The 22,847-nt window shown below is 38.2% G+C and overlaps 3 protein-coding genes across 7 annotated transcripts in view; 1 reads left to right on the top strand and 2 right to left on the bottom strand.

Moving 5' to 3' along the window:
- The window catches only part of Plp (Pericentrin-like protein), a 58,628-nt gene extending 48,346 nt beyond the window's left edge, over positions 1-10,282 (bottom strand). For all 5 annotated transcript variants that reach the window (XM_065230244.1, XM_065230245.1, XM_065230246.1 and 2 more), the window contains exon 1: positions 10,049-10,282. In XM_065230244.1, the coding sequence (XP_065086316.1) occupies positions 10,049-10,126 (78 nt within the window). In that variant the 5' untranslated portion in view covers positions 10,127-10,282. The remainder of the gene's footprint in view (positions 1-10,048) is intronic.
- A 1,322-nt stretch (positions 10,283-11,604) lies between these two features.
- Prp5 (pre-mRNA processing factor 5) lies at positions 11,605-15,141 on the top strand. The gene is made up of 5 exons (XM_065230243.1): positions 11,605-11,762; positions 11,867-12,136; positions 12,192-14,009; positions 14,075-14,816; positions 14,891-15,141. Exons 1-5 carry the CDS (start codon positions 11,740-11,742, stop codon positions 15,131-15,133), a joined length of 3,096 nt encoding a protein of 1,031 aa, XP_065086315.1. The 5' UTR covers positions 11,605-11,739; the 3' UTR covers positions 15,134-15,141.
- A 2,564-nt stretch (positions 15,142-17,705) lies between these two features.
- Positions 17,706-19,976, bottom strand: LOC135708247 (hexamerin-1.1-like). The gene is made up of 3 exons (XM_065230242.1): positions 19,825-19,976; positions 19,634-19,761; positions 17,706-19,571 (listed from the first exon to the last, which is right to left on the bottom strand). Exons 1-3 carry the CDS (start codon positions 19,919-19,921, stop codon positions 17,718-17,720), a joined length of 2,079 nt encoding a protein of 692 aa, XP_065086314.1. The 5' UTR covers positions 19,922-19,976; the 3' UTR covers positions 17,706-17,717.
- Between the last annotated feature and the right edge of the window lie 2,871 nt (positions 19,977-22,847).

The following is a 22,847-nucleotide window of genomic DNA, read 5'->3' as shown; positions in this document are numbered from 1 at the left end:
TTTTGGACCCTTTTCATATATTTTCCTCGCTTACTGTCTAGTTTCTTCAAATTCATCTGGGTTGATGTTGTAATTACATTCTTTCAATTACTTGCTATGTCTCAAGATCATTAGTTCACCTCAAATTGCTTACAATTGCTCAATTTATGCAGTTTTAGAAAATGTTATCGAAAAAGTTTCATGTTTCGACGTTTGTCAAGAGGAATCGGCGTTAGTGTACTTGTTTTAAATTTGGTCTAAAATATACAATTCAATGATTTTTTTTATCAAATCAGTTTATCTGACTTTGAAAGATGTATTTCACGTGTTTATAAAGATTTCACCTTAAGATTTTACTTAAAAAGTATTAAATAAAAAGTGTCCAAAAAAGATCGTAAAAAAATGTTACCAACTTATTTTGGACACTTATCAAATGAGAATCATCAAAAGAGCGACAAAAAAAAATTCCGGTTGGTCGATCGTGCTATTATCTCATTTCTGATTAAATTGGTAAGTAAATCAATCAAAATTATATGAATTCATTGTTTTTAAATATATTTCTTGTTTATCAGGCGATTCAAAATGGGAAAAACGGCAAAACACGTAGAGTGGTCCACTCTGAGTTTTCCTAGTTTTCCTAGTTCCTAGTTTTCCACAAAAGTTTTCCTATCTCCCAAACGCATTTAACTAAGGGGCTGTTCATAAACTACGTAGACGCTTTAGGGGGTGGGAGCGCTTGGCAGATGTCTACGCTCCATACAATTTTTTAAATTTTGTGTTTGAGACTGTCTTCTACGGAAAGGGGGGGGGGGGGTTGAAATCTCTCAAAAACCGTCTACGTAGTTTATGAACAGCCCATACAAAAAATAATATGGACTGCAAGCATAGAATCAGGTCTCCGTATTAAGATTTACTTCTGAATTATTTTTTTTATGGTATGATCAGTTGTTTCCTTATGTTATATTATATTTCCTCCGTTACTCACGCCAACTTTTGTAACACGAGTACTCACGCGTTGTACTTTGTACAACAGTGTGAGTTTTCCATTTCGATTTTGCAGCCGAGCTACCAATCGATCTGAAATCAACGAGTATTCCTCAAAAAACTTGCTTTTAACTAAACAAGCTAAGTATTTATTAGAGTTAACCCCCAAAATATGCGGATAATAGAGAAAATGTAAATGGAAACCGCGTAAATGGTGTCCATACTACGAGGGTTCTGACTTAATTGGTTACAACATAGAATATCTCGAGATCCTGACCAGATAGAAAGTTACTGTCTTTGCCAAAGTAGTTCTAGAGATCATAACCTTTTTGCTGGTGGACAGTAGTTCAAAATTTACTCACTACATAGCGCTAGTATACATGTGAAGTTCTCGCATGTGATATATCTCGAAATCCTGACCAGATAGAAAGTTACTGTCTTCGAAAAAGTTGTTCAGGAGTTCAAAGCCTATAGTTCAGAATTTTTTCACTATATGGTGCTAGTATATACGTGAAATTCTCATATCAAATATCTCGAAATCCTGATCATATAAAAAGTTACTGTCTCGGGCAAAGTTGTTCAGGAAGTCAAGGCCTTTTTGCTGGTGGACTTAAGTTCAGAGTTTTCTCACTTTGCAACGCTAGTATACATGAGGAATTCTCGCATATAAAATATCTCTAGATCCTAACCAGAGAGAAAGTTACTGTCTTCGGCAAAGTTGTTTAGGATGTTAGGATCTTTTCGTTGGTGTACAGTAATTCAGAATTTTCCCTTTACGTGGCACTAGTATGCGGGTTATTCAGAGATATTTTATATGCAAGGGTTTCACGTGTCTTTCAACGTCACCTAGTGAGAAAATTATGTACTTTCCACCAACGATAGGGTTTGATCTCCTGGACAACTTTGCCGATTACAGTACATTTTTAGCAGGTCTTGAGATATATCATATGCGAGAATTGCACGTATATACTAGTACCATGAAGTGAAATATTCTGTACTACCGTCCACTAGCCAAAAGGCCTTGATCCCCTGAACAACTTTGCCCAAGACAGTAACATTCTATCTTGTCATGCTCTCTAGGTATTTTATATGAGAGAATTTAACGTGTATACAAAAACTACATAGTGAGAAAATTCTGAACTATTCTACACCAAGCAATAGGCTTTGACCTCCTGAACAACTTTTTCAAAGACTAACTTTCTATTTGGTCAGGATCTCGAGATATATCATATGCGAGAAGTGTATATGTATACAAACGCCACGTGGTGAGAAAATTCTGAACTACTGTCTACCAGTCGAAAAGTCTTGACCCCCTGAACAAGTTTGCCCAATACAGTAACTTTCTAGCTGGTCAAGAACTCGAGCTATTGTATATGCGAGAATTACACGTATATACTAGCGCCTCGTAGTGTGAAATTTCTGAACTACTCCACCAACGAAAAGAGCTTGACTTCCTGAACAACTTTGCTGAAGGCATTTACTTTCTATCTGGTCTGGATCTAGAGATATTTTATACACGAGAATTTCACATGTATACTAGCACCACGAAGTGAGATAATTCTGAACTATTGTACACTAAGAAATAGGCTTTGACCTCCTGAACAACTTTGCCGAAGACAGTAACTTTCTATCTGGTCAGGATCTCGAGATATTCCATGTTGTAACCAATTAAGTCAATCCCACGTAGTATGGACACCGTTTACGCGGTTTCCATTCACATTTTCTCTATTATCCGCATTTTGGGGGTTAATTGTAATCAAAGTTTAGCTTTTTTAGTTCAAAACAAGTTTTTTGAGGAATACAAGTTGGTTTCAGATCGATTGGCAGCAACAAAATGGCAATGGAAAACTCATATGTGTTGTACAAAGTACAACAGCGCGAGTAACGAGGGGTTAACTTTTATGCATACCGTAAAACGGGGTGTAATTGATCAGCGGGGCAAAATTGATCGCTGAAATTTCTCGTGATATTTTTCATGTATAACATGTTTTTCGTTACTAAGCGTACGAATGTATCTTTGTATACATTGTAAAAATATTATGCATAAGTACAATATTGGGTATACTCAGCGATCAAATTCACCCCGCTGATCAATTTCACCCCGTTTTACGGCACCTTCTTTGAAAATTTTCCCACCTAGACGGACCTAACAAATGCGAGATAGGAAGAAGTGACCGTCGTTATTAATTTTAGGCTCATAGGTTGAAAGAACTTCAGCATGTCCAAAATATATTCGTTCCCATTCAGTGTGTCCAAAATATATTATGGACACTGTCCAAAATCAAGTGGAAGGGTCCAAAATTTGTGAATATCATGATGTGAAAAGAATTATTTTTCGAGTATATATCAATAAATAAAACATCTAGTGACATTTTACATCCAAGATGAGTAGCTTTCGAACACAACCGCATGTAAATTGCATAATAATAATAAACAAATAATATTATTTTGACATAAACGTGATCTCACTTCCTCTAGGGGTCCAAAATCAGTTGGTTACCCTAGACTCATGTGCGTTTCACGTAAAGCTAATGAGATGTCCACATGTAAACAAAAGAGTGGTACGTACACTCAGAGCGGTGCAAATCATGGCGGCATAATAATGGGCTTTTGTTCGGTATTTTTTTAAAGAAAGTGGCAAGATGTGAGTATAAAATTATGGATTATTTGTTTCTCTTTGACAAACACAAACTGACTGTTTCATCGTACGCAACAGAATGATGTCAAGCTGTCCAGCAGTTTCTTCCTCAAGGGAAAAAAGCATCTAGGCCCATCTCCATGATCGTCCAGATTTGTGCTGCGTATCGAATTTAAAAAAAAATGCTGATTTGGTGTATTTAGAAAATTTTAATAAATTAAAGGGACATTACTATTATTACTATTAATACAGTAAACATTTTATCTGCATATGAAGGAAATATTTGTATAAACAGTGTCAAAATATTGATACTAGAATCCTCCAATGATTTTTTTTTTTAATTATAGTCACTTTAACACTCTTGGGTCATCCGTGACTTGTCCAGGGGTGAGATTTGAACTCGTGACTTTGGCGTGAGAGGAATGGATGTTAACCACTACGCCGGGGTCACCCCCTAACCTCCAATGAATGTCACCGACCAAATCACGTAACTTCTATGTGATAATCCTATAACGGTTAAGTTTCATGAAATGAGTGCCCCTACATGAGAATCCCGTAGCTCTTAGGTGAAAAGTACGATGGAAAAAATCTACACATGTTTTCACGTAGCATTAACGTGAACATTATTCACTCACTCACTCACTCAGCGATCAGCAAATCGCTGATTGTGACTCATAGAAAGCATAATTTACAGGTTTTATGTTTCAAACGCATACTGTGTAACCTCTTTTTGTAAGTTACAAGTAAAACATGTCATCATACCATCTTTTGGTTTTATTATTAAAAAAAAAACATTATTTTAGCTGAACCTTCTTGAAGTTCATATCAGAAATTATTAGGGAATACTCATTCAAATAGGACATTGAATCGTTCTTACAGTAATCATTGAATTCTCTTCAAAACTACCTAAATTTATACTAAGACCACTCCTAGAATTTCACCTGGAGTTGATTCTAGTCAAGATTCTTTAAGAGTTCGTCCTAGAACTACCTTACAATTGTTCGCTGAAATACATTGGTTCCCTTTAAATTTTCCATTGATTCCATTTAAAAAAAATATAACATTACTATGATTTTTTCATAAAATTATTCTTAAAAATAGTGACTGAATCGTAAAAAACAAAGAGACTGAATCTTTAAAATCCAACTCAGTACAGATTCCTGGGATATTATCAAGGTCCAGAATATCATTTGTTCTCAGAAAGAAGGAAAATTATATGTTAACCCTATGAGTCACAGAAATTAACGAGTTTTTCAGGTAACATACATTTTTATAAGTTCGATGTAAGTGAAAATATCAGGATCAGGTAAAAAATATGGGATATCCTTAATACTTGGCACAGAAGCATTAAGGTGAAAGTTAATGCTTTTCCGTTGATACTGACTTCGCATTCGTTTGAACCACACCCAATTTCAAAATGCAACTATACCAACAAACTTTGCAAATTAGCAAAATATTGTGTTTACGACCATATTTGTAAATACAATATTATTGTTTAGTTATAATAATTCTACTACCGAAATTACAACTTCAATTCCAAGATTCCAAGCTCAGGGAAGGCCTGCCCAAGGACATGGAAGTCCTACTGAAGTTCAGGAAAGTCTTACCGTAGTTCAGGGAAGGCTTGCCGAACTTCAGGGAACTCCTGACGAAGTTCAGGGAACTCCTGACGAAGTTCAGGGAACTCCTGACGAAGTTCAGGGAACTCTTGACGAAGTTCAGGGAACTCCTGACGAAGTTCAGGGAACTCCTGCCGAAAGTTCTGCCAAATTTCAGGAAAGTCCTGCCAATGTTCAGGGAAGTCCTGCCAAAATTCAGGGAAGTCCTATCGAAGTTCAGGGAGGGCCTGCCAAAGTTCAGGAAAGTCCTGCCGAAGTTCAGGGAAGCACAGTACTGGACAAAATAAATCATACACCCATATAATTTTTCTTTGGAGCTCGATATATCAGGTAGATTCAAACATACAATAATGGTTTGTTCTGCAATACTTCTGTATGTTTTTCGCTAAAACTGTGCAGGTATAGAATATTCAATATATTGTATGACTTTCTCAATCATCATTTATAAGTTGTAAAAGGAGAATTTCGAGTTGGACAAAATAAATCATACGCCTGATTTCTTATTGAGAATTCTTGTTTAATTCAACTTTCAACTTACATTTTAACACACTCAGTATTTGGTATGACCACCCTTTGCTTTCAACACTGCTTCCAACCGTCTTGGCATACTTTCGACGAGGTTTTGTAGATATCCTGAATCGATATTCTCCCACACTGCTTCAAGTGCTTCAAAATAAACGTTTTTGTTGGAAACCGAGTAAGACCACAAATTCTCAATTGGGTTGAGATCGGGAGATTGGGGAGGCCATTCCAGCGTTTTGATCCGATTTGATTTGAAAAATGCCGTTGTTTTCTTCGCTGTGTGCTTTGGGTCATTATCTTGTTGGAAAATGTAATTGGATTCCAGGCCAGTTTTCAGTAGCGAAACTTCCAGATTTTCCCTTAACAAGTCGATGTACACATCTGCAGTCATTATTCCCTTTATATGAGCCAAGCTTCCAACACAAGACCACGCAAATATATATACGTATGGGGAGCATACCATGATATTTCCGCCTCCGTGTTTAACCGTCTATTGAATGTATGGTTCCTTAAGAGCGTCACCGGAACCTCGCCAAACCCTTGATCGCCTTTTCTGTCCAAATAACTCAAATTTGCTCTCATCCGTCCACAGAACTCGTTTCCAGAAGTCCACAGTCATTTCGGCGTACTTTTTAGCAAATTCCAGTCGCTTTCGTTGGTTCCGCTGGTTGATAAAAGGACGCTTCGATGCCAAACAGCTTTTCAAACCGCTCTCATTAAGTCGCCGGCGAACAGTACGTCGACTTACATTGAGATCCATCGATTCCACAATATATAGCAATAGCTTTGACGAATACTTCGGATTACTTGTCGCACGATGACGTCCTTGTCCGAATAAATTCCTCACAATTCCTCGTGTTTCGTACTTTTTCCATATGTGCTGAACAGCTCCAACTGAGATCGAGTACTTTTCGGCAATTTTCCGAAAAGAAATTCATTTTTCACGATCGCGAATCACCAAATTTCTAACATCGAGCGAAATCTGCTTTCCCGACATTTTCACTTTTCAAATGACGCAAACAAAACACAATGGTGCGATGCGCACGCTTCCTGGAACAAGAACTGTCAAATATTACGCCGTGATGCCAAATCTTCAGATTTTGTTTTTATTCGATGGCTAAAAAATAAAATCTTAGAAGTTTATTTTGTCCAAGCACAAAAGTGAGCATATACCTATTTATTTAAATTTGTAACAAAAATAGCAGAATATTATAACAATTTTCATTCAGATAATTGAATGCACCATGAGAAATATTTGAACTTTTCTGAATATACTGCTAAAATTGCGTGCAAAATAGCAAAAAATATGATGTAATGTACTTTTTTGGGTTGAGTGTATGATTTATTTTGTCCAGTACTGTATTTTCGAAGTTCAGGGAAGTCCTGCCAATGTTCAGGGAAGGCCTACCGAACTTCGGGAAAGTCCTGCAAAACTTCGGGGGAGTCGTGCCGTAGTCATGTCGAAGTTCAGGGAAGTCCTGCCGATGTTCAGGGAAGTCCTTCCGTAGTTCAGAGAAGGTCTGTCGAAGTTCAGGGAAGTCCTGATGAAGATCAGAATACCTCCATCAAAAAGACTGAAATGTTCACAGAATATCCTCAAATACTTGAGAAACATCTTGTGAAAATTGTGGAACCTTTTGATTTCACTGTAGCTGGATTTTTAAATCAACGCTTATTTTTTTACTATTAGCACACACACTTAAATTGTTTTTATTATTTCACAAATGCAAATCCAATGTGATTTAGGAATACTCTCAATTTAGAATTATTTTTACTATTTATTTTGAAGCGCTTTCATCAATGAGTTCTTGCAAACGCATAGATGACTTTGCCGAATAATTATTACATCCGTTTTTAATTATCGATAATTTTCGCAGAATATTTCGAATTGAAATACCAAAAAATATCTTACAATATTCATCAATTATTGCGAACGAAAAACGTCACGCGTAAGCTTGATCATGCTTTCAGTGCTGAAGGTTTTTCTTGCTATTAGAGTTCTCCAGATGCACAAAAGTGTGCGTGAGACCGCACACTTTCTTTTTAAGTACTTGTGATATCGCGATTCCTTTTTGTTTCATCTTCTTCTTCATTTTTGTATATGGATGTTGGATCTTAGTGTTCGTGAGATTGCGCTTGGAGATCTCTATTCAGTCATGGATCGCCCCGTCGTGAGGCTTTTTTCGCTTCTCTGTTTTGTGCGATCGTTCCAAATTCTATAGTTCTTCCACCTGGAGATTCATCCAGATGACGTTGAGGCTGGAACCCAAACTACAACAACGGTGCCAAGATAATTAAATCTGTTCAACGTCGCTTTCTTCGTTTTGCGCTATATATATTGCCTTGGAATGATCCGTTTCGATTACCCAGTTATGAAAGCCGTTGTGAACTTATCGACCTAGAACTTCGCCGGACTAGAAGAGACGCAAGCAGAGCCCTAGCCGTGGCCGATATACTGCAAGGAAGGACAGATTGCGAGGCTATCCTGAGGCAAATTGACTTGAATGTTCAATCCCGCTTCGTAACAACCTTATGCTAAGACTGCCTCTACGTCGCATAAATTATGGAGCACACGGTGCGATTTGCGGACTGCAGAGAACATTCAACAGAGTTGCATCAGTTTTCGACTTTCATCTCTCCCGTAATGCGCTTCGTCGAAAGTTTTTCGCTTGACCATGCTTGAATGTATTTTTTTTTACTATAGTTGATAAGGTTAACATCATTGGGGCTTCATCTAGCCTGTTGATGTAAAACAAACAACAATAAACAATAAACAATAAAAAAATAAACAAATAAAAAGGAAAAACAGCGTAATTAGGTATAATTAATTATCTTAAAGATAAATCGTCAAGTTCCAACCTTTGTAAGGGTAAGCGGTGGAACCATCATCATCATCATCATCTGTCGACCTTTTGTCTTTTCGTCCTTTGTTTTCTTTCCATCTTTTATCTATCCATTTTTGTCCGTTTGTTCTTTCGACATAATGTCCTTTCGCCCATTTTTCCTTAAACCCAAAAATTGCATGTATAGTTTTTTAATCATTAATCATATTCATATTCACAAAATAGTTAGGCTCAACAAGAATCCAAGAATAATAAGATAACGACTATTAATGGACTTGTTGATTTTTTTTAAAAACAAAAATATAAATTGCATTCAGTTTTGTTTTTGAGAAAACAAATCAATTTTACAATAAACATATTAAAACTGCCCCATTTTACCCCGCTTTGCGGTGTGCCGATATAAATCCTTCCACTTGTAACGACATATCCGCCTACCATAAATGTTAATGTAACAATGTTTATTTACGCTTCTCCACTTGACGAGAGGAAAGCTCAACCAGAACTGGCCGTCTGTTTACATGTTTGAATTCCTACGCGTGAGCGCTCATCAGACAACTGCAATAGGTCGAGAATTGTTTGGTGTTCTAGATTTAAATTCCCTAAGCAAGAATTCGCTGTCTGTATTTGTATGTTTCTCCTTATTCAAGATGGATCACGAAGATGAAAGAAACCAGCGCTAGAACTAGTGCAAGACTGAATCGGATACACAAATCATTCTGCAACACGCTATACGTACTCCAAATCGTTTGTTAAGCGCCAGTAGTGAGTAGAGAAAAATAACATGCTAAGTCTTTATACATTGTTAACCATAAAAGTAGAGAGAGAGAGTAATCTGCTGTCCCATCAAATTGTCTTTGAGGAATGCAAATTTATCTTCCCACTGGAATGTTCAGAGTACGTAAGATTTTAAATTAAATATAAACACTCTAGAATTTTAGAGAAACACTGCATTTTAGTGAGTTATAAATAACCTAACTATACATTGAATAACTATGCATCACTGAGCAGAAGCACTTTCTATACCATTTTGTAAAACACCTATCGAACCGTGACCATTTACATATAATTTACGCTGTGTCGTTAGCAGAGTCCAACTCAGCACTATAGAAATGATTCGCATATAAAACAAACAAAGTCACGTAATTTCTTTCCAAACATAAGGCGGCCAAGAAAATTTGCCTGAAAAGCCGCGTAAAATCATTCCCTTTGACCAAAACGAAAGCATCGATGGAAGTCTTAAAATAGATTCAAGAGTTCTACTTTCTACGATCGACGTGCTTCTCCTCCTCCACTTTCGCCATGATACATCAGATGTAATGAACATTTTATGACCAAATTTGTATTAAAGATTAAAATCAAATCAGACAATGCATTAAAAAAACTGGTTATAAATTATTGATCATTTTTAGGCCAAAAGCCAACAAACGAAGGAATGAAGATCAAATAATATTAATTTCACCTACCTCTGCCTGTGAAAGGGAGCTTCCGTTTTTGCTCGCGGAGCTCCCTTTGGGTTTCAGCTTCAGTCGGCCGATATTCATTGTTATGTTGATAATCTTCACTCACAAAACATCACTCCATTGCTAATCACTTTTGTAAACTCGATAATTGCGTAATTAAAACGAAAAAGCATGCAAATTGAACACTTTCCTAAAGCAAAATGCAGCACAACAACAAAAATTGAAACTGAATTTCGTTTGTTTTGGAATCACTTTGACGTTTACTTGTACCGTCGCAACGCGAGTCGCGAAAAATGGCTACGGGGGGCGAGTTGATGGACATCGGAGATAGACATCTTTTAGAACAATCTGATTAGATTTTTAGTACATATAAATATACACGCTCGCTCAATGTTCCTCAAAGGTGAGTAGCTTCTACTCAGTTTGGTATTTTTGTACAAAATTTCAAAATCGGAGTAACATTGATTGAGCAAAGTGAGTAACTTCTCCTCTGTTTGTCTAAAAACATTGTTTACTCAATTCTGAGTAATGCTGCACAAATTTTACTCACCATGCTTACGTCAAAAGTGAAAAATATTGTCGGTGATTAAACTTCCGATTTCCCTTTGGAGCTTTGAAAATTTAGAATAAAGGAATGCATCAAGTGGCTGTAGAGGTAGATAAGGATTCGTTTCGTGAATTGGAAAGGTAAGAAAAATGAAGTATTTGAAAATAAAAACACCTTATTCAATCCTATCAAAAAAACAATAGGACTATCTAGGAAATCTCGATGAACATTTCAAATGGTCCTATCTGCTTTGATTGATTCTCTTCATCGACTTTCTCTTTTCATAACCACTGCTATGTAAACAGATTTCGCGCTAATTCTACCACATAGTTTAATAAAGGAGGTTCTTATCTAGCGTCCAAAACGTCAAATACAACAGGGAAAGGTTTTGCAGCTGAGTTATTAACATAAGAGAAAGTCGATGAAGAGAATCGATCAAAGCAGATAGGACCATTTGAAATGTTCATAGAGAAATGTTGACGTGGGATGTTACATCGGACGTACACAGCAAATCATCACCATTGATTCCGGCATCACTGCCAGCCAGATTGATGCACAGCAAAAAAAGTTGTTGAATATTACATCGAAACTGCTGCAACCAGGTCAATCCATCGGTTGTGTAATATCACATTGTACGATGTACATCGATTTTGCGAACAAAATTACATCCATTGATGTTATATTGTATCTGCTTTTTGCTATTACATCATTATTTCATACATCAGCTTGAATTACGTTGATCGATATTACATTTTTTTTTGCTGTGTGCGATCCCTCTGTCCTTTTTATTCCACGATTGCTATTGTCAAATCGACCAATCAGAAACTGGCTCGGATTTGATAGTAAATTTGCTCGATATCGCTACCCGATTGTCAAGTCCCGTCTCAACTTGCACAGTATGGTGTAATAATCACCGGTTTATCTGGCGAGCACCCATGCACCATCATCAATCATCAGTCATCGCGGTAAAGCGTGTTTATTGATGTTTGTTCTAAAAAACTTATTGTCAAAAATTTTCTTGTTTTGGAGTTTTGCAGAAAACACCTTAGTTTTTCCGCTAGTTTTCTTGTAACTCGGCTTAAATACAGGTGAAATTCATCAACATTACATTGTATTTGCCTTATTAGTAGCATCTTCTTTCACGACCATGACGAGACCAGGCGAAAATGGGTAAGTAAATAGTGGAATTTACATTTTAATATCAGGCTTCTTGGAATCAGGGCAGGTTATGTTTACGATTACAAAATGATGTTTATTTTTCTTGATGTTTACAGCAAGGATCGCCGGCGCTCTCGTAGCAGATCGCATTCCCCACCGGATCGGAAGAAAAGGCGCTCCCGGAGTCGTGATCGCGATCGGGAGCGTGCGAAAACTTCTTTCCGGTTCAAGGATTTCAGCAGACGTGACCGTGAGAGAGATCGCGAGAGGGAACAACGAGATCGAGAAAGGGACAAGGAACTGGAAAAGGAGCGGTTTAAGGAAGCGGAACGGAAGAGAGAACGCGAGAAGGAACGGGAAAAACTTAGGGAGCAGGCTACTAAATAGTAAGTTTTAGCACTTAAGTTGTTTTGAATATTTTTTAACGATATGCATTTTTAGTGCTCAGAGTGTGAGTAGCAGCGGTGGAAATAGTGGTGGATTTCGTCAATCGAAGTTTGACCAAAAGCCGCCTGGGTTTGTTGAGAAAGAAGTCAAGAAACCCGTGAAGGAGGAGCCCAAAGAAAAAGAGGAGACTTTCGATCTTTCCGTGCCCATGGATAAGGAAGAAGAACAGCGAAGGTTAGAACAGGAAATGGTTAAAAGAAGAGAGCGGATAGAGCGCTGGAGAGCTGAAAGAAAACGAAAAGAAATCGAAATCAAGAAACCATCTGTTTTGACCGGAGTTCATATTCCGAAGAAATGGAGCTTGGAGGATGACGAAGAAGATGACGATGACGATGTGAAAGATAAAGCCAACAAAGGCATTGACGAAGAGGATGATATTGATCCTTTGGATGCGTTCATGAAGGAAGTCAATGATGAGGTGAGGAAAGTAAATAAGTTGGTTAACCCCACAACAAAAGCGGACGGACAGGCTGCTTCTAGCTCTGGTGTTACTATTATCACAGGTGTCGTGAAAAAGAGTACGGAAACGACCAACAAGGGTGAACTGATTGAGCAAAATCAGGATGGTTTAGAGTATTCCTCAGAAGAGGAACAGGAAGACATTAAAGATACTGCTGCAAATTTAGCAAACAAGCAGAAAAAAGAACTAGCTAAAATTGACCATTCTGGAATTAACTACATGCCCTTCAGGAAAGCGTTCTATGTCGAGGTGCCTGAAATTGCCAAAATGACCCACGCGGAAGTTGGCGTTTATAAAACTGAACTCGAAGGAATAACTGTGAAGGGTAAGGGATGCCCAAAACCTATCAAAACCTGGGCCCATTGTGGTGTTTCGAAAAAAGAGTTTGATGTTCTTAGGAAACTCGGATTCGCAAAACCAACACCAATTCAATGCCAGGCCATTCCTGCGATTATGTCAGGCCGCGATTTAATTGGTATTGCCAAAACTGGTAGTGGGAAAACATTGGCATTCATTCTTCCTATGTTCCGACATATTTTGGATCAACCACCGCTTGAGGATGGAGAAGGTCCAATATCCATTATTATGACACCAACTCGCGAACTTTGCATGCAAATAGGAAAAGATATAAGAAAATTTGCAAAGTCGTTGAATTTGAGAGCAGTATGCGTGTACGGCGGAACCGGAATTTCGGAACAGATTGCTGAGCTCAAACGCGGAGCGGAAATTATCGTATGTACTCCGGGACGGATGATCGACATGTTAGCAGCGAATTCTGGTCGCGTTACGAATCTTCGTCGTGTAACGTATGTCGTTTTAGACGAGGCAGATCGTATGTTTGATTTGGGTTTTGAACCACAGGTTATGAGAATCATAGATAATATTCGACCGGACCGTCAGACGGTCATGTTCAGTGCCACTTTTCCGCGGCAAATGGAAGCTCTCGCTCGACGGATATTGAAAAAACCGATTGAAATTCAAATTGGTGGTCGCTCGGTGGTTTGCAAAGATGTAGAGCAACATGTTGTTGTTCTGGAGGAAGATGCCAAGTTTTTCAAGCTATTGGAATTACTTGGTCTTTATCAAGAGCTGGGCAGCATTATCGTCTTTGTGGATAAGCAGGAGAATGCTGATATTCTGCTGAAGGATTTAATGAAGGCTTCATATCCTTGTCTGAGTTTACACGGTGGTATCGATCAATTCGATAGAGATTCGACGATTGTCGACTTCAAACAGGGTCGTGTAAAGCTGCTTATTGCTACCTCGGTCGCTGCGCGTGGACTGGATGTTAAACAACTGATTTTAGTTGTGAATTATGACTGTCCTAACCACTATGAAGACTATGTGCACAGGTAACAGATTTAACTTTTCGCTAACCTCTAATTATTTATTTTTGGTTTTAATACTATGCTTACAGATGTGGCCGAACAGGACGAGCTGGAAACAAAGGTTTCGCTTGGACATTCTTGACCCATGAACAGGGACGCTATTCTGGTGATACTATTCGTGCACTTGAACTGTCCGGTGGTACCGTTCCGGATGATCTCCGAAGCCTGTGGGAAACATATAAAGCGGCTCAAGAAGCCGAAGGTAAAAAAGTCCACACCGGTGGTGGCTTTAGTGGAAAAGGCTTCAAATTTGACGAACAAGAAGCAGCCGCTGTCAACGAGCGCAAAAAACTTCAAAAGGCAGCTCTTGGGCTACAGGATTCAGATGACGATGATGACTTGGAACAAGATATTGACCAGCACATTGAAAGCATGTTTGCCACGAAGCGCATTGTGAAGGAAGTCGAAGCTCCAGTCATAACTCAATCGGTACCCACGCCGGTTCCTACGACCACGAATTCAGACAAATTGGAACTTGCCAAACGATTGGCTTCACGTATCAATCTACAGAAAAATCTCGGATTTGAAGCTAAAGGTGCTACGCAGCAGGCAGCTGAGGCTATTCTCAAGGGTGGAACAACCCAACAACTTATCACTGCCAAAACGGTTGCCGAGCAGCTGGCAGCCAAACTTAACACCAAACTCAACTACCAACCCAAGGATGAAGACGAATCGCCTGTGGAAACTAATGAAACGGTCTTCCGCAAGTACGAGGAAGAGCTGGAAATCAACGACTTCCCACAACAAGCAAGATGGAAAGTTACTTCAAAAGTAAGCGATAATTTAATGGTTTTTTTGAAGGTTTCGTCTAGGATATCAATTTTCATATATTATTCTACTCGCAGGAAGCACTTGCACAAATCTCCGAATATTCCGAGGCTGGTCTTACAGTACGCGGTACGTACGTTCCACCGGGTAAAACTCCTCCAGAAGGTGAACGTAAGTTGTACCTGGCTATTGAGAGCTGCTCCGAGTTGGCTGTAACGAAGGCAAAGCGCGAGATAACACGACTCATCAAGGAAGAATTGCTGAAGTTGCAGGCTTCGTCGCATCATATAATTAACAAATCCAGATACAAGGTTTTGTAAGATAGAAGTTGATTAGAAACTAATAATACATTTGAATCGCCCAATAGAAAATAGAAAGTTCTTGGTGCATTTTAAGGTAAAATAAAAACTGTTTCGCGAAAATGGCAAATGTTTTTTTTTTCGCAAAAATAGTTAATTTCAAAGAGACAATTACGCCAAACAATAAAAAAAAATTGCTTCAAATGATGTCTCATTAAAGGCTGGTTCAGTTCGGTGTTCGGAAAATGGTTACAGGATTTTGGTTTTGTCACTAATCGTACCGAACGTTACCCAAACCATATTTTCGAACCACTCATTCTGTGACTGTTATAAATTTTATTAACAAAAACGGAGGCGAACCAGCCTCTTCTTCTTCTTCTCTATTTGAGCTATCATTTGACAGCTCCTGGGAAAGGGCAAAGTGACAACGACTATAAAGCCCTATTGATTTATCTCTTCGTAGCGTATTTGGTTCACGCATGGGTATTTAGCTCCAAAAGACAGGTGTCGTTAGTGTTCGGATTACCCAGTAGTCTCCAAACGAACCGTACACACCCCTGGAGTCACCGACGTTTCAAAATCGAATCAAAAAATTGTTAAGAAAAAAGAAAAATCGACTAAATGTCCATTTTAATTTCTCCTAGAAAGGTGCAAACTTCGACGTAAAAATTCAAATCTCTGCTGTTGAATAATTCAATTAAAGTACGGAATCTATTATCGAATGAATATTTTGCTCGTATTCGTCCAAATCTACAACAGTGCAACACAATATGCTCACCATTTTCAGGCTCATCACAAGTTTCACAATTTTCGTCGTCAATTAGCTTCATTTTAGCCTTCCAAACTTTTGACCAGTCGTGACCAGTTAGCAATCTATTCAGCAGCCTTATCTGGTAGTTGTTCAAATTTTTATTGTAAAACCAAGATACGTTTTCGATTGTTTGTTGAAAGTTGAAAAATGTTTTTCCCTTTGAATCAGAATATTCCCGATACCACAGATTTGTTTTATTGTGCATTTTATTTTTAAAAATTACAAAAGCATCTTTTAATAAAATGCAATTGGATATGGTTCTTTTCTCAGTTAATCCTTGTTTAGCTAATCTGTCTGCAATCTCGTTCCCTAGAATATTTACGTGACTTGGCACCCATTGAATAATTGTTTTCCATTCATAAGCTTTGGTAACTATTTGATTTATTAGTTCAGGAATCTTGTTACTATGTGATCCTGTTTCTATTATTTGACACGCTGATTTTGAGTCTGTGTATATAACTGCATTTGAAATTTGATTTTGTTCTATTATGGTTAAGGCTGTATCGAACCAGCCTCAGCCTGAAAGCCTCCATAATAAAGAAAACTTAACTTATTTACAAAACCTTGAATTGTATATGCATAATAATGTATATAAAACAAACAAATACTCCTTTGATCCTGTTCAATGTAATGCTAAAATTCTCATTTTTAGCACCCACCCATCCTTCGTAGCGTGGGAACTCATTTATCATGAAATCGTTTGTCATTAGGTAGTTTAGCATAAAGTCGATTGGCATAATACCTTTTTTTCAATTCGCTATTTGGCATAATGGTCATTTTGGCAAACTGACTAACTGAATCTCCGAAAAACATCAAAATTAAATAAATGCCAAAATGTTTGGCATAATCTTCAAAAAGGGAAAGCGCGAGTATATTATGTTTTGCATATAAGAGGCTGTCTAGGTGGACTGTTATCAAGATATTTTTCACCACACTACCTCCGTGGATAATCTTCAAAAATCAAACCTTAAAAAAATCGTATGAATTGTAGACTCTTGCCCAGTCAACCGAAAAGGAGTGATGGATGGACGGCACCTTCCACCGCACTCATCGGGAAATTTATATATACAGTAACCCCTCTATATATGCGGTGGGTGCTTCCGGCCACCCACCGCTGTTTCTCGGTTGCGTAGATTTTTGCTGAGATCTCAGTTAACGAACAGATATTTTACAGATATATCATTAAACGTAGGCGAAAGTGGAGCAAGATGGCCGCATGGGTAAGATGGCAACCCTGGTGTATGTGCATCAACAATCTCTATAAAAATATTCCTAGTATAGGGGATGATTAATAACAATGCAAAACACTAACAGTCCCACAGAACACCTTAGGAACACACGAAAATACGATACGATTTTTTAAACATTGCAGGTTACTAATTTTACCGGAACGATGCCTCCGGTAAGGAGTGTTAACAAGCAGACCTACTTTTATCAATCTTAACCATCAACACATGGGCCGGGACGAATGGCTTTACTTTCATACCGAAGGAAGACGATAAAAATCCCACTTGGCAACCCAGGTGAGGTGGCACATGTCATGAAAATGCTATGAGGAAAAATGTCGTGAATGTGGTGACATCTCTGTAGTAAAAATGTACATCTACCCCTTCTGCCCAGGTTCACCCTTTCATACATACATGTCCTTTACGTTTAAATAGTTTAAATAGTAATTTAAATGGAAAATGGATTTAAGGTCATCAAATTGAACATCATAATATACATGATACAGATTACATCGATTTATTTGGTCTACTCACCACAGCTTTGCACTTCACATTGTTTCTCTTATTGTTAGTATGATTGGTTCAATTTCATATCCTCGGTGTGATAAACCATCACATCCTTGAAATACATATTCTTGGTGAAGAAATAGGCAAAGTTGATCTCGCGATCGAAGGGGAATCCGAATGGCAGTTCATCAATATATTTCGAGCCAGATCCAACGCCGCAGCTGTAGTTGTAATCATACGTGGAAAATTGTTCGACCTTGGGAGCGTAGTATGGAGTGACAATGAAGTAGAAGGCCATTTCGAAACCGCTTGGAAGACCCTTCGGCAACAGGAGACGATCGGGGAAGCCACAGTGAGCTTCAGACATGTCCAGAACGAATTTGTCCTCTCCCTTGTATGCCATCATGACCTTCTTATACAGGTCAGTGTAGGTGGTGCGATCGCGAACGCTCCAGTAATAATCACGAGAGTTGCGGACAATAGTATTCTTGCCAACGACGAAGTCATACATATACTGGTCAACCTCAACGAAGTATTGCTTCAAATTTTGCAGTTGCTTAAAGTCGTAGAACTTCGGTCCCATGTACATGCGAACAACGCCCTTGCCAGCGAATTCAGAGGAGATGTCCATAGTATAGGTGAATGGCTTGTGGTTGATGCGCTTCTGGCGAGCGAACACCGAGAAATCGAAGAACTTTTCTGAGGAGAAGCCCATTGGGATAGCATTGCTGATATCGGCATCGAAGTACTCGAAATAAGTCATCAGCTTATCGAAGACGACATTCTTGATTTCGACTCCCTTGAAGTTCAGTTCATCAAAGGTGTAGTATGGCAGGTAGCTCTTGAATTGCCAGTAGTAGCTCAGGATTTTGTAGTACAATTGATAGAAGAACGGATCACGAATCGATGTTTCGAAGTGCATGAGAGCGCTGGGCCACACCTTCGATCCACTGTAGAAGTAATCAGAACCGCTGTACATGAGGCGAGCGAAGAATTCAATATACTTGTAGTACTCAGTATCAGCGCTATCTGGATTGGCGTTGATCAGATTTCCGAGGTAGTTGATAGATTCTGGTTGACGGAAGTCAATCTTGGTTCCATCATCTAGATACATGTATCCCTGGTCAATAACTTGTCTGATTCTGGCTTCGTAGTCCTTCAGCAGATCAATCTTGTAGTACTGATCCTTGGGGAGAGAGTAGTAGTCGTTGCGTCCATAGAAAGGCATTCCATTCCAGTAGGTGAGTTTGGGCGAATATCCAGTCTTGATAGGCTGATCCCAGCTGAATTTCTCAATCGGTCCCATGAAGTTAGCTTGACGTTCCAGGTAGTAACGAGCAATGAGCTGTTGATACATGTACATGTACAACTCTCCACGACGATCCTTGAACAGGTTGAATTTGCTTTCACCCAGGAAGAATGGATAGTCCATCATGAAATAATAGTAGTATGAGTTGAGTCCAATATCTTCAGTGAAGTAGCTCAGTTTGTCTTCGCCGAAGTAGTCCATCGGATAGAGAGCGGTGAAGTTTGAGTAGACAACATTGTATTTGCCATTGCTGACAAATCCGAATTTTGGTTCATACAATTTCTTGTACATCGCCTTGTGAACCATGTCGGTGTTGAAGAAATAGTATGGGTAAATTTCATAGATCGCTGGCAGTACGATGCCCTTGAGATCTGGACGGTGGAAGGTAGCCATGGTCAGAGCATAGATGAACATGCCCTCGTTGACGTTTTCGCGAGCCCAAATGACGTTCTTGTAGAAAGTTTCCCAATCAGCGCAGTTGTAGAAGAAGTTGAAGAGCAGATAGGTCTGCTTCATGTACTCCTTATTGTAGATGGTGAACATTTCTCCCTTTGGCAAGAAGCCAAGCTTGTAGTATTCGAAGAACTCGAAGACTTCATTGTAGTTCTGAAATTAAACATCTTTTAGTTGATTGGGAATTTCAAAGGAAATGTGCAATGCTTCCATACCGTGTATTTGGTCTCATCGGAAATCCATGTCTTGGTGTATGGCATGTACTCCTCGAACATGAGAGGCAGATGGATGTTGCGGAACACCTCGAAGAAGAATTTCTGCTTTACCAGAAATTCCTTGTCGGCTGAGAATAAATGAAAATTGTTATGTTAATTGGAAAAGATTCCTACAACAAGAATCGACTTACCATATTTTAATCCGGTCACCGATTTCTCCACCGGAACGTAAGCTGCACTGGTCAGTGCGACCAGGCAAAGTGCAATCGCTGCAACCGTCAGTCTCATCTTGTTCTCTCCTGTACGAGCTCAACTGTGAGCATGTCCTGTTGCATTAACGGACAACAGCTTTTATAGTACTTTCGATGATGCATTATCATTTGGAAAACAAATTTGAATGCGATAACTGGGCTTCTTACATGTTCCGATTTTTCTGTGCGCTCCATTGTATGTAACATTGCAATTTTGATAACACCCGTGGGCGATAATCACGTGAATGTTACTCCGGGACATTGACCTATTGATGAACGGACTATCGAACGAGGGATGGTAACTGACAAATTTCGCATGTTGGGTTGGTCTTTTTGAATTTTACTTGAACTTTGGTTTTCACATGCTAGGTCATGCTAGTATAGGAGATTGGTTATAATTATGTTTCGTTGTTACTAGGTGAACTATCATTCGATGTGTAATTTAATGTTAATTACGTATACATTGTTGGAAATTCGTGAAGTGATCCTATGCTAAATACGATGATAAAATTTAATGCAAACAATAGTACAATTTTTATATGGAAAAGAGTTTCTATACAGTTTTTAAAATAATGTCTTTATAAGTTGTGGACTTCGTGGTCGTGCGATTAGCGGCGTCACCCGTCGTTCAGACGGAGTGTGTGTGTCACTAAACGATTCCCGCTCCAGTTGGTAAAACTTTTTTGCAAATGGAAATTTCTCTACTGACTGGTCAACTGAGTTGTTGTGTGTTTTCCGTTGTCTAGTGCTCAGTTTTTCAGTCTGTGAAACTTCTGGATGAAGACGATGTCAATTGTTTTTTGTCTTTAAATTTAAAAAAAAAATCGACGGAGGGTACAGGGGAAGTTATGGCACTTATGTGCTTGATGATGCCTATGAATTTCTCGAACATGTTGTTTCTTGAAATGGTGAGGATCTCAAAAGTTGCAAGCTTCAAAAAAAATCTTCACGATGTTTAAGGCCTTACGGATAGTGGTTGGTTACATTCAAAATTCTATCACTTCATGGCACAAGTGTGCTTGTGAACTTCCGATTATATAACAAGCTTCAAATGCCTTACTGTCTGTATATCTTTTTGGAGCAAGGACGAAGTGTTGATGCTGAAAATCGATGTCTGACAAGATTTTGGAAACCAAAATGGAAACTTTTGGTTTTCAAATAATTTTCAGATACACTACAATACAAATTACATCATTGTATTGAAAATTATCTTTTCAAAAAGTTAACATATTGAAGAAAGCAAACTTATTGGATGGTAGCTAGAAGCTAAAGACGAATTTTTATTCGCCTTCAATATTGGAACAACTTTTGCATTTTTCCATTCATCAGGAAACATCTGGAAGGAAACATTCAAATGGAAACATCTGTTAAATAATTTTATCAAGAAAGACAAGCTACTCTCTAGGAATTTTTGATGAGAATATAGACAATTCCATCATCACCTGGAGCTTTCATATTTTGAAACTTTTAAGTTATAGACCTTACTTCGTCCAAATCAATCACCCAGCAATCATCAAAATTATCTTCCCGAGAGAAAATATTCAGATAATCCCAAACAACATGATTCTCAACAGGAGTAGTAAGAACAATACTAAAATTATGGGAACTCTCGAATCGCTTAGCAAGTGTTTGAACTTTTTCCGAATTTGTGATCAAAATGTTACCACCTTCTTTAAGCGCTGGAATAGGCTTTGAGTTTTTTTTTTAATTTTTGTTAACTTCCAAAAGGGTTTGGAACTCGGGTCCAATTTCGAAACATTATTTTCAAAAGGTTTGAAGCTGAAGATGATCGTCTATTATAATTGAATCGAATGTAACCTTGCACCGGTACTGAGGCAGCTCTTGCTTCAACTATAGACGTAGTCAGAGGTTCAAAAGCATAATTAACATCATCTTTGGTTTGCAAAGAAATATTTGGATCAAAGTTACATTCCAATATTCGATATTGCTTCCAATCAGCTTTATGGTAATTTAAAGCTGTTGGGAAATGAAGAAATTACCAAATCAGAATTTTAAATGTCGCCGTGTATTGTCGACATTTTGCAGCACTGCTGAGAAGTACTGTTCAAATTAGTTGTAGCTTTAGGTAGCAGTAACACCATAGAGGTAACTCTAAGACCAGAAGGTCTCAAAGAAACGTGCTCAACTTTTTGGCTCAGCTCTGCTACTATCTTCGGTCCCAAGTTAATATTTGCACCCCTCGAAACACAGGGAAAATCCACGAACCCTTTATTTTATCTGTTAAACTTTCAAAGCGAATCAAAACAAACATAGTGCAGTACTAGAATTTCGTCTATAATGGGGTACGTTAATCTATTTGCTTGGGACCAAAAGGCTAGTCAAGTAGTGAGCCAATTTAAAATCGATAGTTTCGTATTGATTGTTGGTTTTACTGGGTTTACCAGTACAAGTTTAAAAATATGTGGAAAATTCAACAATGACAAAATTTATTTCGAACTTGTACAAAAGTGATTAGTCCTCACCCCCATTTAATGATAAAAAATAAAATAAAATCAATTTTGTTAATTTCTTACGGATAACCCAAGTAACCAAAAGTTCTGATAAAAGGCTATTTATGGCTTAAGCACCTTGGTTGAAGGTGGTCTATAGAATTCTAAGCAGCCTAATTTTAAAGTCATTATAAGAACTTGAAAGTTCCGGTACCATAATTGAAGAGCATTCTAAGCAGCCTCTGACGGAACTTGAACGGAACTTTTAGAAAATATATTAAAAAAAGTCCTATATTTAGTTCGCACTTTTATGAAAGTTATTTCTAAAGGCAGGTGTATTAATGTGTATTGATTTATCGGCATTACTAGTAGTAATGGAGCTGTTTGAAGAATTAAATCCAGTCCTTCTGCGTGAGGGTCTTAGCACGAACTGCTACGTCATCTGAAGTATATTGAAGTGAGCTGTTGTCCCTCCTATTGTTGGAGTTTTCTGAGCCAGCTGACTGACTTGAA

Source organism: Ochlerotatus camptorhynchus, unplaced genomic scaffold, assembly GCF_037179485.1.
Source record: "Ochlerotatus camptorhynchus isolate MF236.1 unplaced genomic scaffold, CSIRO-AGI_Acam_v1.1 ptg000329l, whole genome shotgun sequence".
Taxonomy (NCBI): Eukaryota; Metazoa; Arthropoda; class Insecta; order Diptera; family Culicidae; genus Ochlerotatus; species Ochlerotatus camptorhynchus.
This window is presented reverse-complemented; position numbering and strand designations above follow the sequence as displayed.